The sequence below is a fragment of the Takifugu flavidus genome, chromosome 1, assembly GCF_003711565.1.
Source record: "Takifugu flavidus isolate HTHZ2018 chromosome 1, ASM371156v2, whole genome shotgun sequence".
Lineage (NCBI taxonomy): Eukaryota > Metazoa > Chordata > Actinopteri > Tetraodontiformes > Tetraodontidae > Takifugu > Takifugu flavidus.
Genome location: NC_079520.1, coordinates 19,920,926 through 19,944,844, shown reverse-complemented (window position 1 = coordinate 19,944,844; position 23,919 = coordinate 19,920,926). Strand labels below are relative to the sequence as shown.

Here is a 23,919-nt window from a genome sequence, read left to right as displayed (position 1 = left end):
TTCCTCATTGTTGACAAAATTGTCTTAGTCACCTTTTATAGTTATTTAGATGTTACTCTGAGTAGATCTGTTATTGGAGATCAGTTTTTAAGGACAAACACTAGCTGGAGAGTGTGGAAAACTTTACTTCTGCATTGCAAAACTGCTGAAGAGTCCTTGATCACGAGTGTTGTTCAATGAGTTGCTACATGTCTGTTGGTGTTCTAGGGTTAAAATATTTTTTGAGACTGAAATACATGAATGGCACATTGGGTTTGGTATGCTGCTGCCCTCGTAATTAACAGTTACCACTGAATTACTCAAGGCATTACTTTAGGCACTCATGTGTACCATTTTTAAATGTAGGGGAAAAGTTTCTCAGCAGAAAAAAAAAAGTAATGCAGAAAATTACAGTGTTACAACTAAATTGATATGGAGATTCTATTGCATTTTAAATCAATGGTGTACTCTGCAATGGGGTAGTTTTAGACCCTTTCCCTTTTTAGCCTTGTTGTTGGTTAAATGGTAGATAATCTTTAATCTTTATACATTTTATACCCAATAATGACATAATGAAAAAGGTATTTTAGAATTTTTGGAAATTGTGACTCTGGTTGAGCCCAGGACATCCTGCATAAAAAAGGAGAAGGTTCCAGGAGGTCAATCATCACTGTAGCACTCCATCAATCTCAGCTTTATAGCAGTGTGTTCAGACAGCAGCTTCTCAGTAAAATAAACCTCAAAGGACCTTTGGACTGGTCTGATAAAATTAGGAACAGATCACCCCAACAGTGAAACATATTTCTTTCTAGGGACTGGGAGGATGGTCAGTGATCACTGGCTGTGGGGTAAAGTACAGAAACATACCTACTGAACACCTAACTCAGAGCTCTCAGGAACTCAGGCTTGACTGAAGGTTCACCTACCAAAAGATAACAACCTTTAGAATACAGTCAGGACAACACAGGAGGGTCAATTCTGTGAATAACAGGAGTGGCCCAGCCAAATCCCTGATCAAACATCTCTGGAGAGGCTTGCAAAAATGGCACTGGTACCTCCCAACCAACAAGAAAGAACATGAGAGAATTTCAAGAGGAAAATGTTGGAATTTTCCCAAATTCAGATGCCCTCATAATCAAGAAGACTTGGAACTGTAATTGTTGTCAAAGGAGTCACCTAAATACTAAGTAAAGAATGCGACAATTTTCTCCATTTAATACAATAATAAGAAATAATAATCTATTTTTCAATTATAATAAATATGAAAATAGTAACAATAGGATGTGAAAAATGGCACTGCAGATCATGACAGGCTTCATGAACACCCCACACTGCTGCAAGCATGACTCAGCCACTTTCATTTTACAACTAGAAGTCAACATTTGAACAGAAGTTTACCAAAATTAATGAGAAGAAAGTCAAAAGAAAAATTACATGGAAATTAAAATCACCCCTGATAATTGTTGTTAGCTGGGTGAAAGGAGACCTAACATTAGCATCGTTACAGAAGCTAATGATCCCTTTGCACGGCAGGCAGAGTATATATTTAATATCAGCAAAACAACAACAGAACGATGAGGTCAGACTGACTTGAACTCAGGTATTAATGGAAAGCAGAGTAAAAAGTGAATGGCCAATTAAAATTGGCATATACCATTCAGAACAGGCATGTAAAAGGATTTTGAAGTAGCAACAAAAGTACGAGAAAAAAGTGTTGTCACAGAATGACAGACCCCGCCATTAAACCAATGTTTATATATATATCTTTGGAATACATGCCACTACCCTCAACAAGGGTTCAACAGAGTGAGATATAACATCTTTAAGGCAAAAGTGATTCCTACACTACTGACAGATAGATGTTTGTGAGATTGTTCACAGAAACTCTCAACACCTTCATTTCAAAAGGGATGAGAGCAGTGAGAAGGTACGATAGATCGCGGATGAGTGACAAGAAGTGAAAGTGTGTCAAAATATAAACAGTGATTGTGACGGGTGCAGTTAGGACCCGAACGCAGCACTCTGGAAAGCTGGACCGTAGTAATGATTTTTATTAACACACGGGCAAACAGGAACTCAGGCAGACCAGGAAACACAGGAAATAGTCCGTTCTTCAGGCTCTGGGCCCGCACAAAGTCTATGGGTTGCAGGCTCGGGGAGTGGGACGAGCAGCAGCGAAGTCTAAACCAGGTGAGCAGACAGGAACCAGAGACGCTGTGGCAGAAGTCGTAGTCAGGGGCAGAAAGCAGGTAGGTTGTCCGGGGAACAGGCAAGGCAAGGCAGGCAGAACGAAGACAGGCAGGGTCGGTAACGGGTAATCCGGCAGGGAAACAACGCTGGAAAGTCACGCATGAAAGCAGAAGAACAATCTGGCACTGAGTGAGTGTGAGGCTGGAGAATATATACACTGGTAGGTGAGCTGATTGATGAGTGAGGGCAGGTGTGTGATCAGTGACTGAGAGCAGGTGTGTGATCAGAGGGTGTGGTGTGAGCAGGGCAGTGGAAAAGTACTGGGACAGGAGGGAACTGGGGAAAAGGGGCTGTGACAGTGATAGACCGATGGATTGACTGACAGTTGGTAACACCAAGCGAGGACGATGGTGAAGAAAGGAGAAAAACAAAAAGAAAAACTGTGGTGTGTTTGTTGGTCATTGTTGCCAGGCAGAAAGTTGTCACAGCTGCGGGCAATCGTACCCATGAGTCGCTTCGCCCCGCGCACCTGTTGTGCATCAGGACACTAATTAGCTCCCTTTTTAGTCCCCGGAGGCACACCTGCTCTCTGCCAGATCGTTATTCGTGTTCAGATGACTTTCCAGCGTATTCCTGTTTGCCTGCCTGCCCGGTTCCGACCTTGCCTGTTACTGACCATTCTATTCTCCTCGCTCCCTGGTGAATCCTGTCTGTTGTCTGTTTTTGACAATAAAGCGGTGTTCAGCCAAACTCTGGTGTCGCATTTGGGTTCTTGTCTGGTTCGTGACAGTACGATCTGGCCAATAATGAACCCAGCGCACAAACTGTCCCCTCTGGACCGACTGGAACGGATTGAGGGAATCCTTCAGCAACATGAGGAGGCGGTGGTGGCTTCCGCTGCGGAGACGAGACGCGCGGCGGCGGCGAACAAGCAGGCGTTCGCAGCACTTTCCGGACAGATCAGCTGGCTGTCAGCCCGCGTGGAACCAGCGGTGCCCGCCGATTCCCCCGTACCAGCGTCAGCTCCTGTAATTCTGCAGCAGGGACCCGTGGTGACCTGTCCAGTAAAAGCCCAGACTCACCAGTAACTGGGGAAATACTGGTGAGTCCTATTTTTGCTTCCCCTCAACGACCCCGCCTTTCACTCCAAGTTTGCTTCCTACTTCCCAGGGGACCACAGGACCTAGCTGCCCTCGTTGATTCTGGTGCTGACGCCTGCCTGATCAGTGGAGAGGTGGGCCGACAGCTTGGCCTCAGACACGAACCACTGGCGTCTGCCATCCCAGCCCAAGCGTTGGAAGGGCATCACCTGGGGAACATCCGTCACCAGACGGGCCCGGTAACAATGCTGCTTCAGGACAATCACCAGGAGGAAATACGCTTCCACATCCTGAAGGGGACGCAATTTCCCTTGGTCTTGGGCTACCTGTGAATCCGCCGTCACAACCCGCAACTGAACTGGGAGACAGGGGAGATCCTGCGGTGGGGAGCAAACTGTCACCTGTCCTGCCTCGTACCAGCGCCAGCCCTGAGGGGGACCTCGACTTCTGACGTCACGCCTCCAGATCTGGCCGGGGTTCCGGAGCAGTACCATGACCTCGCCAAGGTGTTCAGAAAGGCCCGGGCAACCTCCCTTCCACTGCACTGATCGTACGACTCGCGCAGTCGTTTGACCTCCTCCCAGGCACCGCACCACCCAGGGAAGACTCTACTCCCTCTTTGAACCTGAGCGAAAGGCCATGGAGGAGTACATCTCCAGTTCTCTGTCTGCCGGGAGTCTTCCTCTCCCGCAGGTGTGGGGTTCTTCTTTGTGGAGAAAAAGGACAAGTCTCTGCATCCCTGCATCGACTACCGGGGGCTCAATGAAATCACCGTGAATAACCGGTACCAGCTTCCTCTCGTCGCCTCCGCCTTCGAGCTGCTGCTTGGGGCAACTGTCTTCACGAAATTGGACTTAAGGAATGCCTACCACTTGGTTCGCATACGGGAGGGCGACGAGTGGAAGACGGCGTTCAACAACCCGGCCGGCCACTACGAGTATCTTGTAATGCCCTTTGGATTGACCAACGCACCGGCCGTCTTTCAGGCCTTAGTTAACGACGTACTCCGGGACATGTTAGACCGGTTTGTCTTTGTCTACCTGGACAACATCTTGATCTTCTCGAAAGGACTCAAAGAGCACGTGCAGCATGTGCGGGCAGTTGTACAGTGACTACTGGACAACCGACTGTTCGTAAAAGCCGAGAAGTGCCAGTTCCACGCCCCGTCGGTGTCCTTCCTAAGCTTCATCATTGCGCCAGGGACCATCCAGATGGACCCAGGGAAGGTCTCGGCGGTCCTGGACTGGCCGCGTCCCGAGTCCCACAAACAGCTGCAGCTATTCCTGGGGTTCGCTCATTTCTACCGGTGCTTTATTCGAAATTATAGCTCCGCAGCAGGCCCACTCACATCACTCACTAGCACCAAGAAGGGGTTTGCCTGGACTCCAGAGGCGGACACAACCTTCCTGGAGCTCAAGAGGCGGTTCGCGACTGCCCCCATTCTGCAACTGCCAGACCCCAGTCGCCAGTTGGTGGTCGGGGTGGACACCTCCGATACGGGGGTAGGAGCGGTGCTGTCACAGAGGACTCAGGAGGACCAGAAGCTGCACTTGTGCGCGTTCTTCTCCCGCCGCTTGACGCCAGCGGAAAGGAATTACGACATGGGGAACCGGGAGCTGCTCGCCGTCAAGCTGGCACTGGAGGAATGGCGGCACTGGCTGGAGGGTGCTATGCTGCATTTCATCGTGTGGACAGACCATCGCAACCTGGAATATATTCGAACAGCCAAGAGGCTGAACTCCCGGCAGGCTCGGTGGTAACTGTTTTTCACTCGGTTCGACTTTACCCTTTCCTACCGCCCAGGGTCCTGCAACGGCAAGGAAGACGCCCTCTCCCGACAGTTCGCCTGGGAGAAGGACCCCGGAGAACATTCTTCCCTCTCCGTGTATTGTGGCAGCAATAACCTAGGAAATCGAGGAGAGTGTCCGGAGGGTGGCTGCCAGTCAACCTGGACCTAGCACCTGCCCCGGCAACCGACTCTTCATGCCTGCCTCACTCAAGACAGAGGTCCTGAAGTGGCCCACGCGTCACGACTGGCCTGCCTCCCTGGAGCATGTCGGAGAGCGGGCCTGCTGAGACAGAGATTTTGGTGGCCCTCCATGGAGGAGGATGTCCAGGAGTTCGTCAACGCCTGCCCCATCTGCAACCAGCAGAAACAGCCACGCCGAGCACCTGCCGGGCTACTGCAACCACTGCCGGTTTTGCGTCGACCCTGGACACACATCACCCTGGACTTCGTCACCGGACTGCCCCAGTCTGCGGGGAACACAGTCATTCTGACGATCATCGACAGGTTTAGCAAGATGGTTCACTTCGTGCCACTGCCTAAGCTGCCGTCGGCAAAGGAGACTGCCCAACTGGTGATCCAGCACGTTTTCCGGCTTCACGGCCTACCGGAGAGTGTAGTTTCAGATAGGGGTCCTCAGTTTGCCTCTATCTTTTGGAAAGAGTTCTGCGGGCATCTGGGAGCCACCGCCAGTCTGTCCTCAGGATTCCACCCACAGACCAATGGCCAAACAGAAAGGAGGAATCAGGATCTCGAGACGGCCCTCCGGTGCATGGCGACACAGGACCCAGCCACACGGTCAACCTTTCTGGGCTGGGTCGAGTACGCCCACAACTCTTTGATCAGCTTGGCGACGGGAATGTCACCGTTCCAGTGTGTCCAGTGTTCCAACCCCCTCTGTTCCCGGCACAATCAGATGAAGCATCTTGTCCCTCTGCAGCAGCTTATGCCCGCCGCTGGCGGACGTGGGCCCAGGCTCGGGTCAATCTTCTGAGGCCGGGCGCCCGGTATGGAGCGCCGGCCAACCGGTACCGGACCCCGGCCCCCAGATACAGAGTGGGACAACGCGTGTTGCTATCCACGCAGGATTTGCCACTTTGGGGTGTTTCCAGGAAGATGGCCCTGCAGTCATCAGCCCGGCGGCAGTCAGACTCCAGCTTCCCTGGTCAATGCGCGTGCATGCCACCTTCTACGTTTCTAGGATCGAGCCTGCCCACGAGAGCCCCCTGGTCCCGGATCGCCCGGCCCCACCTCCCCCGCAGCTAGTGGATGGGGGCCCGGCATACATGGTCAGTCGTCTCCTGCGCTCCCGACCCTGCGGAAGGGGTCTCCAATACCTGGTTGATTGGGAGGGTTATGGACCTGAGGAGACCCAGGAGAGTAGGTCGTGCCAGACCTCGGAGGCCCCAACCAGACGTGGGGGCGGAGAACGAGGACCGTGGGTTGGAGAAGTCAGGGTCACAGGAGTTCTGACCCCTCCACCCACCCTTCCCAGGAGGGCGACCCTGGACTTTCCTTGGGGACGTCGGGGGATGTCCCTTGAGGGGGGGAACTCTGTCACAGCTGCGGGCAATCGTGCCCATGAGTCGCTTCGCCCTGTGCACCTGTTGTGCATCAGGACACTAATGAGCCCCCTTTTTAGTCCCCGGAGGCACACCTGCTCCCTGCCAGATCGTTATTCGTGTTCAGATGACTTTCCAACGTATTCCGGTTTGCCTGCCTGCCCGGTTCCGACCTTGCCTGTTCCTGACCATTCTATTCTCCTCGCTCCCCGGTGAATCCTGTCTGTTGTCTGTTTCTGACAATAAAGCGGTGTTCAGCCAAACTCTGGTGTCACATTTGGGTTCTCGTCTGGTTTGTGACAGAAAGTGTGTTAACTGTGTCAGTTAAACAAGGTCATGCAGACATGAAAAGAAAGATAAGCTGAGACAGAGAGAACAGAGAATGGATAGAAAATAAAAAATAAAAACCACAGCATTTCTGAGAATTCCAGTGCATAGCACACAGTGGATAGCCTAATTTTCCATAATGGCACATCAGACTATATTAAGGGTGAGCAATGTATCGTATCATAAGTCAGTCTATCAATAGTCTTTATTTTTACTGTTTCACTGTCATGCCGATTTCCACAACAACAGCACTCATGGTAAGATCTTATTTATTTTACCTAATATATAAATATAGTACTACATATTGCTTGTGTCTGTCAACATTAAAATGATCATGAAAATATGCAGCATTCTATTTTAATTTACTTGGATGTAGAGAAACCTCTCTGCCCACCTTACCATCTGTTGTTTTTCTATTGTTTCTTTATCGTTTATTGTGTGCTTTTAAGTTCATGAAGCAAAAAAGATGGAACATAAACTCGTGAGCACAAATAGAGAAACACTCTGGTTATTTTAATTTATGAAAATAAACCCAGGAAATTTCCCAATGTATTTGTTTTTAAATGTTGGATATGAGACCCTGTTATATAACAGGGCTTTTACAGAAATTGCTACTTGTAAAAACATGTATTACAGTTAATCCTTTATTTTTATGTGGCGGCTCAGACCACAATAGCTTGATAAAGAGGATGTCACCATGATAGCCAATTTCCTGTACTTCAGTGATAATCCATTTTATAATTATAGCAATTATTGTCCAACAGTCCTTGTCTGGAAACATCCAGAGGTGTAAATGCATGCACAAAACAATTACCATAAAAAGTAATCCATTCTGCCACTTGGATAGCTGTCTAGACAATTTAAAAACATAAAAAAACAGCATAAATGCAAGTGTTGGACCGATTTATAAAAAATAATTCTGTAGGCAGAAATGGCCAAAGTGGCGCGTTGCACATCAGACACAAAGGAAATGGACAAATTAGAAAAAAAAAATATTTTGAAGAAGTACAAGTAATGCAATTACACTTTCAGAAATGCTAATAATTTACAGCCAACTTTAAATCTTCATTATGGAGATTTGCACTGATTTAAGCTTAAACTCTTACACTCTCTTTTGTAGCTCCTTCTTAGGGGTGCTGGAGCATTTGCGAGGAGTCTTTTGGGAGGAAGCATGAATACACCATGGACAGTTCACCAGTCAATTCAAGGTCACATACCGTACCTTTCACTCACACGCTCACAGCTAGTGGCAGTTTAAAGCCTCTAGAAAAAAATCTGAAGTGCATATTTTATTGACTGTGGGAGGAGAGTGGAATACCAGGTGAGAGAAAGTCATGAGGTCAGAATTGAGTTTAGAACCTTCATTGCTTTTTCAGTGTTCTAACCACTGCATTACTAACTGTAAATTAATGCCAACATAATTTTTAAATTATATATTGAACATTTCTACACTTCTACACTGAAATCAATGAGGTTTGCTGCTGGGTGTTCAATCAGTGTGCTATCGAAGGAAACAGGGAGATGGCAAAAGATCAATTAGAGGGACTGTATGAAAAAATTAGATGATTCAGACTTTTCAAGTTAAACAACCTGCTGAATCAGTCTCTGCCACGTAAGCTGCTGAGCGTGCAACTCGAAAGATAAAGTGATTTCAAAAAGACTTCTTAAATCAAATGTTGCAAAATTCCCAGGACTAGTAGAGATGGAGAATAAAACATGAGGTTTCGTAGTCTCGATAAATTTGCATGTGGCCACACAGCTGACAGAACACTGCACTATTAGTCCTTTTCAGCGAACATTTTTTTTGTCACCCTCATCAAAGCATTTCATCCTTTATCCTTTGACGCTACAGCATAACAGCAAAGATTAGAGGGACAAAGATTAGAGTTCTGACAAAAAGCTCAGAGCTGCTGAAAAGAAGCACCTTTGTAGGCATGCTTCAATCAATTTTCAAAAATAAATTTTCTTACATGCTGTGTCCACTCCTATGGTCAGGGTAACATCTGGACCATGTTCTTTTAATTTTAATAACTGTTACTAATCTAATATAAGCAAAGATATTTTAACAATGTGTACACACAACCCAGGGCTTTACAGCGACAGCAACAGTGCTATAGTCCATTTCCCACAAAAACCTGAAATACAGAGATTTCCCCATCAACTTACAATTTAGAACCAAGTGTGTTTTCTGGAGAAATACGATTGTCAATGACAACTCTTTCAAGAAAGGCACTGTTACTGAACTGTTAGCTAGAATATAAAAACATCTTTTATAAGAGGGAGTTTGGTCTGTGCATCCAGCTTCCAGCTTCTTATATAATAGAAAATGACTGACACTAATAAGGCATCATAGTCTGCTCTGAATGAGGCAATATCACATCACATTGTTGGTTAGTGAACCAACCAAGTGAACATCTTAAGGAAAGTTTTTTCTTGTCACTGTTGCTTGTTGGAGGTCACACCCTTGGTTTATGTATAGTGCCTAGAGACAATTGTAATTATAACAAATGCTATATAAGGGCTTCAGGGAATTGTGGGCTCTTTCACAGATGATAGATAAGCTAACAGTGACAGGAAAGGTAAATTGAATGCATCGCTGTGTTTAATTACTGCTCCCCTATAAAAGGTAAACATTCATAGTTTTGCCTTCTTTCTGGATAGAAGGGGAAATGTCTTCAAAGAGAAGAAATACAGTCAAGTTGACAAAGAAAACTACCTCGGATACATGCAATTTTGTTGTTAAATATTATTTCTGTTTGTCAACTGTCTACCTGCTTGACCTGCTGCTGCCACATGCACGAACTGCTGCATCAAAACACATCAGGCAAAGCTCACTCTAAATGCCTCCATATCTCTTGTTGAGAGATCTTCCTCTTTTCCAGTCCTTCCCATGTCATACACTGGCCTCATTTTGCCTGTGTAATTGTTGTGCTTTTGTGCACTTTTCTGCATTCTATTGCTGCCGTACTTCCTTTACCACAAGCTTGCATCTTTGGGATGGCTTGGCCTTGTTCTAGGCTGATCTGCTTGTCCCAAGACCACCTCGTCCCTGCAGCATTTGGCCCACAATGGGTCATAGTGCTTCCTTTGCCTGTTCTGTTGCTGCTGATTGGGTCTACAGCCTCCCAGTCTCCAAGATGAGGGCATCTTACAACTGTATTGCCTGAATTCTATAATCTCATTTCCAGTCTTACTTTGGTGCACTTGTACTCCTCGGATAACCTGCAGATGGCTCGATCTAAGATTCCTTTGCTGTAGAGCCCTCCTGAAGCACTTGGGAAGGCCAAGCCATTTCCTTGCGTAGGAGGTAACCAGACCCTCCAGGGATTCAAGAGAACTCCGATGGGACCTGGACCTGATGCAGCTCTTGCTCTGTGCACAGTTTTCTCCACCTCACCTCCATCTGGGTGAGCTGATGTTAAGCTGCTACTCTGGTGGATTGAGTGGGGGTATGTCAGGTTGGGGCATCAACTCTTTGTGGCATCTATACAGGTAGAGTTACTTAGAGGCATTCTTTTCAGCATACCCGATGACACAAAGAGATGCTGATATCTTCTCCATTGTGAAAAAAATCTTCACAAATTTGAAGGAGTGTGATCTTGTTTGCTCCTTCCTTCTGTCATTCCTCAGAAGGTTTTTGGCTCTCCTCAGTGTTGCAATCCTACTTTGGATCTCTCTCTGCAGCCAGTTTATTCCCTCCTCTTCCTCTGTGGCCTTCCTCCATTGCTACTTCCACTGCAATCTATTTCTCTCTGCCATCCGGTGGGGATTGAGTAGTTCACTTACCTTGGACCACTTCAAACAATTCTGCTCAATAGGCATAGATTAGAACTTCTTCATGGTGGTTCCTGATCAATCGGGAACCATGTTTGGTAGAGCTCATTGTTCACCTGTCTTTGGTGCTTTTTTATCCACTTGCCACCCGGGGATCTTCTTTTCCACTATGGGTCATGATGGCCTCCTGTGCCTAGTAACAGGAATGTTGATCTCCTGGAGAGTGTGGTGTGTATCCCATTTTATGCAAAGCGACATTTGCAACTCTTGAGCTTGTGTCATAGTCTGTTCCTTTCCTGAATTTATTACCAGATTTTCTGTGGACGAGTCAGCTCCTGCACCTGCTTTCGCTGACTCAAGGGGCATATAACTCTTAGAGTTTGTTTATAACTCTTCAATTGCCATGCTATTGCCTTTCAGTAGTCGTTCTAGCTTAACTTCCAACCTCTTCAGCCAAGTTTGGACACAAACTTTCACTTTCAACGTTTTCAATAATGTACAAAATAAAAATGTCAATAAAAACTATGACTCATTTTATCAAGATTTAAAGCTAGTCTTCATAAAAGAAATAGATGAAATGACAGAAGTTACAATTAAAAAAACCCTCAAAAGTAAGGGATACACTGAGGACATAATGAATTGTTTTTGATTGTACAGCTAAGAAAAAGTGACCAAATGAATAGTGTTTACCATTTACTTCTCAATGCATTTAATTTATTTTGCACTTTCAATTAATTGCACAGAACTCAAAACCAACCCGAATGAAGGACCTTTATTAAGTGCAAACTTATGTATCTATTGACCTTTGAACCCTCAGCATTGTTTCTTAAAAACACCCCAGAGTAACTTAACACTAAAGAAACTGTTAAGCTCAACATAAAGTTGGTTATTAGCCGTGTTTTCTAAGGGCACCGATAGGAGTTGCTATGGTAGTAGTAGGCTTGAATACTTTATATATGGCTTGATAATACAGTATATCAGAAAATGGTTGACAAAATGTCACAGTAGGAAAATAGAACTTTTACTTATCTGTTACTATCTCTTCATTATAAAAGACCCCCTAGGTCATGTTCTTGGCTATGCTTTTACCCCAGAACCACAAAACCCTTAAAACTAAGACAGCAGCTGAAATATGAAAATGGAGTTGTGTTCTTCACACTATTGCATTTAGTATGTTGAGATCCAATCCCATTTGTCATAATATTGAACATAATTTGGACTGAAGACCTAAATAAACAGAGTGCCAAAAGGTATACTTTGATTTCTTCTAATACTGAGTAAATTATTCAGGACACCATGCATTAACAATAAGAAGGAAGTGAGACACGCACACACGCACATGCATTAACAATAAGAAGGAGCTGGAATAGTTTGTTTGTGTGTGTGCACACACACACGCACCTGTACACACACACGCACACACCTGTACACACACACACACACCAGCAAGCTTGCAAAGAGTTGGAATGCCTGCAACAGGAGGCACACTGCTGTTCTATTAAACATAATCTTCACATCTATGTGCTAAAGTAGTAGTGTCTGTATGTGGTATATTTTATTTAATTTTTATCTTATCCTTTTTCTGTCTTACTGCACTGGAATACAGAAAACAAAGAGGATGTTTTTGTTATTTAGCCAGGCTTATTTAGCCAGGCTTTTAAAAAAAAAAAAAAAAAAAACAAACCTTGCTGCATTTCCACCAAAGAAACTACCTGGGTTGGAGGTCTTTTCAGATTCCCCATAATTCTTGAGGGTAGGTCTGAAGTACTCTGAATGGAGGAACCCACTCGCACCATTTTGCACTTTCATTCACACAGCATGCATAAGCCAGTGTGGTGCTGCAATCTTCACTTTGAAATCAAAGCTAGAGGAGCAGCTATGACAAGTGGATAAAAGACAGCCAGATCTTGGCTCTTTTGAGCACTACTGCTGTGGGAAAAAATAAAAAAATCATAAACTTTAAAGCTAAATTCCTGCCAATACAATCTTAACATGTTTTGCATAATTTACAAATCACCCCAGTCAGGTTTGTAAGTAGTAGCTCAGTAGGCACATTTCCACTGCAGGAAATTTAGGGAAATTTTACAAGGCTGGAACCACTGGTGCTTCACTGCAGAAAAGTCCCACAAACAGCCCTTTACAGGAACATTTAATTGGGCCTAATTGAGATTGGCCCTAAAAAATTCCAGGGTGGGGCATGAGGTTTACTTGGGCCCGATTGGCTAAAACTAAACCACAATATTATGGAGAATCCACCAAGAGAGGAGCATTAGCCTGGGTGATGCCACTTCTCCTCTCATTCACAGCGTCCACCACCATGCACAGAAACATGGTAACTGGCGGACTTGTGTTTTATATCTTTGAATTTGAAGCGTCACAATGCAATACGTACTGCTGAATATTTACTAACAAACTGATGTGTAGGCAGATATAGTCTTGCAGCTATAGATTGGAACAAAAAATGCCACCTGGGCCAATCTCTGTAATTGCAAGCTTCATGGAGCTGCAGCAAATCACCTTCTCTTAGAAGATTGCACTGCCTCAGCTCCTTTCCCACTGACATCCTTCCTTGTTACTGTTTTCTTTGTTTTTATTTTTCTGTGGGTTGGCCCAGGTTGCATCAAGGTCGAAACGAATTTGGATATCTGCCAATACAGAAACTATTTCGATACAAGAACTCTGTTTCATTATAATTATCACTGTAGGTTGTTAAAAACTCCTCTCTACAGAGAAGTATTTGTACATATTAAGGGTGGTTGATGTGGTAAAAATATCAAGTCATAATTTTTAATACAAATAAAAAATAAAATCACCATATTTACCCCTTGATTTTCAAGACCAATTTGCAATTTTCTAAACAGTGTAAGTGAACCATTTCATTATGTTAAACATAACTGTCAACGAAAAATAAAACACACAGGGCAACCATTCTGAACAGTTTATAATCTAAACAGTTTGTGAATTTTGCGAAGATATAGAATGCCTTAATCAAATACCTGGTTTGGTTTCATGCAAGCTGTCCCATGCATCCATGCAACCTGTCTCCTTGCCGCATGTGTTTAGCATATTGCTTATGATGCTGTCACTTTAGGTGATTAATTTCATAACAACAAATAAATGACAAAATATCATTGTCAACTATTCATTTGAAAATGAAAATGAGAGAAGATGCAAGATGACTGGTGGTTCTGCGATTATATTTATAATAAAACAATTAGTGCAATATTGTTAACACACAAAAATGACACATGAGGTGCAGTTCTTCTTAGGGACCAACTCCCAAGTTCAGCTATCAGCCATGGCTCCCGCTACACAACTGAACAGAGTCTGGTATGAAATCCCTGGCACTGCCCTTAATTCACTATTATTGGTTGTTCATGTACATTTGAACCAATGTGAAACATCAGATGCATCTGTGTGGCAGCAGAGAACTGCAACATATAGAATTTACCAGAAGATACTGTGATGTCGCTTTATCAGATAGTCAACACGCACCAGAAGTGATTTTTGATGGTTCTATTTGTCCTTCAGACCCTTGGCTAAATATTCCTTTTGCTCTCGCATGTGTTGTTTTTTTTCAAATGTTTGATTACATTAACAGTATTGTACATCGCTTTGCAAACACTGCACGTTGCTGTCTCGCGTTGTGGTGTTACATTCAGCAAACATGTGTTTAAATTTTCATTAGCACCTGTGCTGCTAACTGCATGGCTGCAGAATGGTGTCTCAATTCTATCATGAAAAGACATGCTTCTCTTCAGGAAATCCACAGCCTGCCAGCAAACTAGGTGGCAGGAATCACTTTTGGAGTCATTTCAGTAGACAACATTTACAACACCTTCTTTTCTGAAAGACTTCAGAAATAAAAGTACTATTTAACATTCAAATGACATTTTCCAATGTCGTACTGGTTTGGCTGAAGAAACTTTTGTGAAACTTTTTCTCTATTCTGAAAGAAAATCAATTTTTACTTTTGATATAAGTAATATTCACTGCCTAGCCAAGGAAAAGGTGCCACCAAAAAAAAAAGGTCATACTCGCACAAATTATGTTGGACCACGTTTAGCTTTTATTACTGCATTTGTTCCCTGCAGCATTGTTTTGACAAGTCCGGTGTTGCATTAATTTTCAGCAAGATGATGGGAGAGTTGGACCAAGCCTTCTCCAGCATATCCCAAAGATTCTCTATGGAGTTAAAGTCTGGACCTCATGGTCGCCAATCCATGAGTAAAAATGATATAGCATGCTCCCTGAACCACTCTATCCTGGAATGCTCATCTTGGAATATGTGCATACCACCAGGTATGATTTTTTTCTAAAATATCAAATTAGCTTTACTGAGTAGTGCTTTTTTAAGGCCACTGAGCTGTTCATTCCAATCTCTTGTGTTCCCTTCACATTGTGCATGTTGTAGAAATGCTCTTACTTTAACTACAGTATTCAACTTTTTTTTTAATATAATCTGATTTCACTCAAGCATTAAAGGGGCAATACGTGATTTATTTTCCATCACTAGGTATGCTGTTCTATCTGTACACCAAAACAAAGTGTGTCATGATCCACACCTCTCTCTGCCTCTGCCCTCCATCCCACAACACACTCCTCTTGTCTTGTCTGCGAATGAGGATCTTGAAAATGCAAGGCCATTGTTAATCCGGCTTCTGTCCCTTTCTTTATCCAACAATTTATTATTTTACGACCCTTATTTATTTTGAGGTAAAGTCAGATTCTAGTTGTATTCAGGTGAACATTTCATTCTGATCAGTGCCACTTCGAGAATACGTCCCTTGTAGCCTTTTATGGCGATGGAGGCGATGGATTAACATGAAGTTATATGGAGGCGCAGCTGGCCCGGTTTGAAAACAAAGAGCTGGACACACACACACGCACACACACAGGGTGTGTAACACCATGCTATAGCCCAGATGAAATTATACCTTCAGATTTTCATAGTGTTCTTTAAATTTTGTAAGAAAAAAATAAAGATAAATGACATTGATAAATGTTGCTCATTGACCCAATCATTTAGATTTTTTTTTCGAACCACATTTCTTCTTTGAAGGCCATGGTTCTTCACTAACCTTCTAGTTTTTAATATTGATGTGACAGTTCTTAACCCAATTTTAGTAGGTTTTGTAATCTCCTTAGATGTTTTCTCTTCTTGAGGCACGCCATTGATTTAAGTTTAAATTCTAAGTCTAGTTTATTTAGAGCCCAAAATCACAAACATCCTTTGCCATGAAGGGCTTTACAAGCTGCAGAGTTGTGACATCCTTTAGACCCTCCAATAGGGTCAGGAAAAACTTAAAAATCCTTATACGGACCAGTTTTACACAGGACATTTATAAATTAGCATCTTTCCAAGACCAAAAGATGTGCCTTTTAACAAAATTGTTTAAGAAATAAGCCACTCACTGAATCAGTTGGGATTAAATAACATATTACCAGATGAAAGATATTTATCCACGTAGTAATTATCCAATCGGAGGCTCTCAATTTGCTTTAAATTTGCTTAAAAATTGTTTTAAGCAGCAAAGACAATAGATGGAGCAAAAACATGCAAAAATGGCAAAACATACCTTCCACATTCATATACCGCACATTCTGGCAGATTTTAGACTCTGGAACTTCTGTGTCAGCACAGAAGGGACTGATTTTGGCGTTTGAGACTAAAATCAAGGAAGAAACTAGGATGCCAGAAAACAACACCCACAATTAGATAGAAGCATTAAGCAAAATAAGAAATGGATCTTATTTTAAAGGTCTAATTTGTAAAGAAGAGAACTGTCAGTCATCAATGACATTAAAGGATCTTCACAGGGAAGCCCATCTTCACAGGGTCCAGACCCTGTGAAGATGGGCTTGAAAATGGAAATGGCTCCTCAATTGTTGACATTCAGAACAGCACAGCATGAGCATGAAAAATTATGCTACTCAAGGCCTACAGGATAACAGTGAGATTTTACCCTGAAGGTTTAATCCAGTAAGGCTGGTAGGAAACCTCAGGGTATAATCATTATCTGACATGTGGCCAATCTCAGGAAGACTGCAGCTAATTATGTTGCAGTCATGTCTGGACATCTAAATTTATACAATATCTTGTATGTTATTGTTTTTAGTCAACTTTTCCAAGAATTCCGCAAATTGTGTGACTGTCAATATTCTTCTACATATTGAAATTATGTGTCGTATGATACTGAAGGAAAAGTCCCCCCTTCGCCATTGAAAAAACTAGTGGTCTGATTTTCACAGTACAAAAAACCCTACAATTTCTTAAAGAGTGCAGTGAGGAATTGAATAGTAAACAAAAGGTGCAGAATCTCAGGAAGAAAAAGAAGGAAGAAAGACACAATATTAAAGCTGTGCCCCTGCAACACTCAAAGTGCTTCTGATACAGATTACATCTGCATTCACATGCAGTAATATGCATGCATTGGTGGCAGTTCAGAATAAACTGACCCTTCACAAACCTTCCAAAAATGCATTTGCAGTCCAGGGTTCAATCAGGCATCATTGTTGCGGTTTTTGACACTAAAGTCAGAGGCTGGAGCAGCCATGCCCTGACACTATTAATGCTAACAATTTATATACGCACTGGATAAGCATGTGGTGCAGGTGTGTATATTTGTAAAAAAAAAAAAAAATAGAATTAAAGAAGGAATATGATTGTTTTCTTGCTCGGATCTCTATTGTTTTATTTTTGGTATAGCCCATGTTTCTAAAGTGCCCATTGTGTGTGTATGCATCTGTGTGTGTGTGTGTGTGTTCTATGTCTTCCATATCCTGTGTCAGCATGTGGTAGTATTGAAATTTACACTTCTGTAAATGAATTATTCACAGTGTATGATGTGCTACAATGCGCAGTTGAGAGTATCTCCAACAAAATAAGGGCTGAAAGGAATTGAATTGATGTAACATATGCAGTTTGTGCCTGCCACTGAGTAGACTCAGTGGCAATGCCTTCACTGTAGCAACAGGGATGCTTGGATTTTAAGTGGTCCTCTGAACGTCATCTGGAATGTACATTCCATATAGCAAATAAATGCTCCCAAAACAAATAGGGATATTTGATACATGTATGTATTCTAACTATCATTTGAATGATATCATTCTCTCCATGCCTCTTCATCATTTGATTTTTAATTTCCATTTCATATTTTGATATATGATGACATTGTTATTATTTGTTAGTTTGGTGTTGTCAGTTTCTAGTACACGAATAAAACTCTAGACCAAGCTTTAATACTGTTACACTTTCAATTTTAATGAACTGCCAATCAATTCTGATCTGTGGTTTTAATGATTAAACATGTATTTTCCTTTTAAAACCAGTGAAGTTAAGAATATAGATGCTCTTTTGAAAGTCAAACAAAAGCCTAAATTTCAACATATTCTTGTAGTCATATTTTTTAGGTGGCAACAGAAGATAGACATTTTAACGAAGGTTGAGGCTTAAGACAGCTCAGTATTGGTTTCAGTGTGCACACTTTGTCATGTATGTGATCTCAAGTTATTTGTTTGTTCATGAACTATTTTTGATACAGTATAAATAAGCATGTCTGACATTTAAAGGGCATATTACTCTCCTGTCAGTAAATTAATGTTGTATGATGTATGATTTGTATGATTTCATACAGGAATTAACTGGAATCTGATTTTTTTGGTCCAAGACCAGTGATAAATTTAAGCTGACGCATAATATAAACAAAAACTAGGATGGATCTTTAAAAAAGTGCATCTGTTTCGCTGTGTAAATTTCATTATAGCAACCTTGGTGAACCAATACACCGTGATTAATGTGCTAAGGCTGTTATGCATTAAAAACGGTCCTAATGTATCGTGTATTATCTTTGAATCAGCCTGGCTCTGGTCTGTGTCAGGACCAGTTAGCATTAAGTCTCCGTTTCTTAAAGGTTTGTCGTCCCCACATCCTGTTTTATTTTGAAGTGTTATCCTCATCTTCCTGTCAAGTTTTCCACCTGTGTGATTGGATTGTCTATCCTAATGCTTTCCAACTGTGTCTCATTGTCTTCCCCCACTTCATATAAAAGGTGTTTCTTTTCTTTTTGCCAGACCATCTTGTTATTTAATGTGAGCAAAACAGAGTTTCTTCATTGAGAATTTCCATGTTTTGACCTGAATTCTGTTTTTGATTTTCAAGCCTGACTGAGATTTTGTTCCTCTGACTGATTTTCTCTCGTACTAGTTTACGGGTTTTGAACTGAATAAATGGATGTACTCAAATCCTGAGTCTTTACCCGTGTATACAGGTTGCAGAGTGCTGACCCTGGTAGTTTGCACTGATATTTAAGTCTTATTTAAAAACCTCCACGAAGAGGTTTACCTCCAGGAAGGACGTTATGTCACAGCTGCAATTTGTTTACTGTCTGTTTTCAAAATAACCTAAAATGCTTGGAACATTTATTTTTACATATAAAAATATGTTCACTATAATGTACTGCAAGTATAAGTCACAATACGTGGGGAAATGTGCTTCTCTCTCTCTCTGTCACTCTCTCTCTGCCTTGATTGTGGGGATCATAGTCTGTCATCTCCAGCTTCAATCAGCCATCCTTTCACAAATGAATAGTGTCCCTATCTGAATATATATATTTTTTTTTTTTTTATTTTTCTCACAAACCCTTGAATACTAGCAACAATGGCAGACAAACTAATTGAAGGTATTCCAATTGATTAGAGTATTAATTTTGGGTGTATGTCACTAGAAATGGAAAAATAAGATGCTTAATGAAGGTCTGCACTCTCTGCATGCTTTGTTTCTAGTTTCATAATATTCCACTTTTTCCCTGAGATTTATATGTGCAATAATCTCTACCATGCTACAATAATTTGTCAGAAGGACGATTATGCAAACTACATATAATCACCAAGTATATCCTAAACTGTTCTGCTGAATTATCTGTGGAAGTTTTATTTTCCCATAAGTTAAAAATTGTTTCATATCTTAATGGAATTAGGAAGCCGACGGATCCCTTCGATTGAATATGGAGATTATCGATGCGTGAGATGGCACATGGAAACATAGGAGACCCAAAAGTCAAGAAAACAGAGGGAAGATTATTTCAGATTGGCAGAGCATCCAAAGAATACAGAGTTTGTGTTAGAGATGAGACGATAATGCAGCTGGTCAGTAAAAAGAAGCCATTAGAAGTAGGAATTAGATTTTGAAGCCAGTGCAGTCCCTTCTTCATGCATGAAATGCCCTGTAATCAATTAGGGACGACAATGGCTGCAGCTCTGCATGCCTCTGTGTTTTAAAGATTCTGTGTGTTGTAGACTGTTGCCTTCTAAAAAGGCAGCACACTTTTCAGTGGTTGATGTGGGTACATGAAGGGAGGCTTGCCTGAGAGAGTTCCAGCTCTACCTATCCTGATGCTCATCTCCTCATTCAGCAGCTGCAGTGAAGGCTCCTCTGCTTTCTCTTTCATCTGCTTGGCATCATGGGGCAAAGCAAAGGCTAAGTGAGGGTCAGCACCTACACCCTGTAGATGACAGAAAGGATGTAAAATATTAGAAAGCAATCAAGAGAGCAAGAATGGGAATCCAGTTTATCGTTCACTATAATTGAAAGATCCATTATATTATGACCCGCGTTTACTATGCAGCAGATTGTTGCATGTGGAATTTCACTAAGAGAGAGTGTCTGCAGGGTTCCACATGTGTTCCACATCAGCCTTGTGCAAAACTTTATATTTTAACAAATATGCATTCCAATAATAGGGAATTCTGCATGTTGGCAAAGAGAGGTTCACTCATGTGCATGAGGGGGAGAATTTCATTTCAGCCACAGCAAGAGCTACTTGTAGTAATATCATTGTTGAGGTGTTTGATGAATGGCTTTAACACGACAGCAGGAGACAGCGGATTGCATTGGGATGTCTAACAAAGCATTGTTACTTCAATTTTTTATACTATAATAAAGAATATATATTGGAAACAACAATTTTAGTTAAGTACATCCTTGAAATGCAGCACTACAACATGCACTAAACTCTTAAAGGACAATTCTGGATCCATATTCTCTTTTAAATTATGGTCCATTATGCACAATGAATATATTATTTCAACAAAATTAACATTTGTCTCATCCTTGCCCGGATGCGGGTCACCGGGGCCCCCTCCTGGAGCCAGGGGGTGGAGCACGTTGGTGAGTGCCTGGTGGCCAGACCTCTGCTCATGGAGCCCGGCCGGGCACAGCCCGAAGAGGCAACATTGGACCCCCTTCCTCACCTCGACGCACAGCAAGGGCTCTTCTCGAGAGGGGTTGGACTCTCTACCACTCTGGAGTTGTCGATGGTGAGAGGCGACGGGCAGGGGTGGCAATTCTCGTTGCTCCCCAGCTTAGTGCCTGTATATTGGAGTTTACCCCGGTGGATGAGAGGGTAGCCTCCCTTCTCCTTTGGGTGGGGGGACGGATCCTGACTGTTGTTTGGGCCATAGGCCCAAACAGCAGTTCAGCGTATCCACCCTTTTTGGAGTCCTTAGAGGGAGTGCTGGAGCGTGCTCCTTCTAGGGGCTCCCTCGTCCTCCTGGGTGACTTTAATGCTCACGTTGGCAATGACAGTATGACCTGGAGAGGTGTGATTGGGAAGAACGGCCCCCCTGATCTGAACCAGAGTGGTGTTTTGTTATTGGACTTCTGTGCTTGTCTCAGATTGTCCATAACAAACACCTTGTTCAGGCATAAAGGCGTCCACATGTGCACTTGACACCAGGATGCCTTAGGCCGCAGATCGATGATCGACTTTGTGGTTGTGTCATCGGATTTGGGGCCGCATGTTCTGGACAGTCGGGTGAAGAGAGGGGCGGAGCTGTCAACTGATCACCACCTGGTGGTGAGTTGGCTTCGATGGTGGAGAAGGATGCCGGACAGACCCGGCCGACCCAAGACCCGAGTCTCCTGTCAGAAGGAGCTTCAACTCACACCTCCTGGAGAGCTTTGACCATGTCCTGGGGGAGACGGGGGACATTCAGTCCGAGTGGACCATGTTCCGCGCCTCCATTGTTGAGAAGGCTGACCGGTGCTGTGGCCGCAAGGTGGTTGGTGCCTGTCGTGGCGACAATGCCTGAACCTGCTGGTGGACACCAGCGGTGAGGGATGCCGTCAGGCTGAAGAAGGAGTCCTATCGGGCCTTACTGGCCTGTGGGACTCCTGAGGCAGCAGATAGGTACCGGCAGGCCAAGCGGAGTGCAGCTACGGCTGTTGCCGAGGCAAAGACCCTGGTATGGGAAGAGTTCGGTGAGAACGACTTTCGGACAGCCTCAAAAAGGTTCTGGACCACCATCCAGCATCTGAAGAAGGGGAAGGAGTGTGCTGTCAATGCTGTGTATAGTGGTGATGGTGTACTGCTGACCTCAACTCGGGATGTTGTGGATCGGTGGAAGGAATACTTCGAGGACCTCCTCAATCCCACCAACACGCCTTCCAGTGAGGAATTAGGGCCTGGGGACCTGGGGATAGGCTCTCATACCTCCGGGGCTGAAGTTGCTGAGGTAGTCAAAAAACTCCTCGGTGGCAAGGCCCCGGGGGTGGATGAGATCCGCCCAGAGTTCCTTAAGGCTCTGGATGTTGTAGGGCTGTCGTGGTTGACTCGACTCTGCAACAGCGGGTGGGCATCGGGGGCGGTGCCCCTGGATTGGCAGACCGGGGTGGTAGTCCCTCTTTTTAAGAAGGGGGACCGGAGGGTGTGTTCCAACTATAGGGGGATCACACTCCTCAGCCTCTCTGGTAAGGTCTATTCAGGGGTACTGGAGAGGAGGGTCCGCCGGATAGTCGAACCTCGGATTCAGGAGGAGCAATGTGGTTTTCGTCCTGGGCGTGGAACAGTGGACCAGGTCTACACCCTCAGCAGGGTCTTTGAGGGTGCATGGGAGTTTGCCCAACCAGTCAACATGTGTTTTGCGGACTTGGAGAAGGCATTCGACCGTGTCCCTCGAGGGGTCCTGTGGGGGGTCCTCCGAGAGTATGGTGGTCCGCTTCCTGTACGATCGGTGTCAGAGTTTGGTCCGCATTGCTGGCAGTAAGTCGAACTCGTTTCCGGTGAGGGTTGGTCTCCACCAGAGCTGCCCTTTGTCACCGATTCTGTTCATAATTTTTATGGACAGAATTTCTTGGTACAGTCATGGTGTTGAGAGGGTCCGGTTTGGTGACCTCAGGATCAGGTCTCTGCTTTTTGCAGATGATGTGGTCCTGCTGGCGTCATCGGCCCGTGACCTCCAACTATCACTGGATCGGTTCGCCACCGCGTGTGAAGCTGCTGGGATGAAAATCAGCACCTCCAAATCTGAGGCCATGGTTGTCAACCGGAAAAAGGTGGAGTGCCTTCTCCGGGTCAAGGAGGAGATCCTGCCCCAAGTGGAGGAGTTCAAGTACCTCGGGGCACTGGTCCGTAGTGGTGAAGAGAGAGCTGAGCCAAAAGGCGACGCTCTCAATTTACCGGTCGATCTTCGTTCCTACCCTCACCTATGGTCATGAGCTTTGGGTAATGACCGAAAGAACAAGATCATGGGTACAAGCGGCCGAAATGAGCTTCATCCGTAGGGTGGCTGGGCTCTCACTTAGAGATAGGGTGAGAAGCTCTGCCATCCGGGAGGAGCTCGGAGTAGAGCCGCTGCTCCTCCGCGTTGAGAGGAGCCAGATGAGGTGGCTTGGGCATCTAGTTAGGATGCCCCCTGGACGCCTCCCAGATGAGGTGTTGAGGGCATGTCCCTCCGGTAGGAGGCCCCCGGGAAGACTCAGGATTCACACAGTCCAGTCTAGCCATCCTAACTGGTGTCGAGTATCATCTATTGAACATTTTATACTGTCTAACTTTGGACATAGCATCTCTCATTGAACTCCCCAGCCTGAACCTAGTGTAAGGTATATTTAAAGAAAAAACATTTTTTAATTTGAGTTCAGCGGCTAAACTGTTCTCACAGTTTTAATTAAAAGTGTACAAATACCTACCTAACCTGATATGAACAACTAATGAGCTGTTCTGTACATATGTAATATTATGCATCATAAAATGTTCAAAATGGCTAAAGCGTAGTATGGCAAAATTTTGGCACACTGTTGAAGATGATGTGAATTGTGGTCTTTATCAGGTCTCTTTACCACAAAATCCAATACACTATTTTTAACTTGTCCAATGTAAACAATTGTCACCGTCTCTTATCATCCAATAATAATACCCTA

At 43.9% G+C, this 23,919-nt stretch overlaps 1 protein-coding gene across 3 annotated transcripts in view; it reads right to left on the bottom strand.

Annotated features, from left to right (window-relative positions):
• LOC130539060 (zinc transporter ZIP11-like) overlaps positions 1–23,919 on the bottom strand; it is a 79,785-nt gene that overhangs the window by 17,380 nt on the left and 38,486 nt on the right. For 2 of the 3 annotated variants that reach the window (XM_057057149.1, XM_057057167.1), the window contains exon 5: positions 20,083–20,221. In XM_057057149.1, coding sequence (XP_056913129.1) covers positions 20,083–20,221 — 139 coding nt within the window. The remainder of the gene's footprint in view (positions 1–20,082; positions 20,222–23,919) is intronic. The other variant, XM_057057158.1, reaches the window with a different exon arrangement.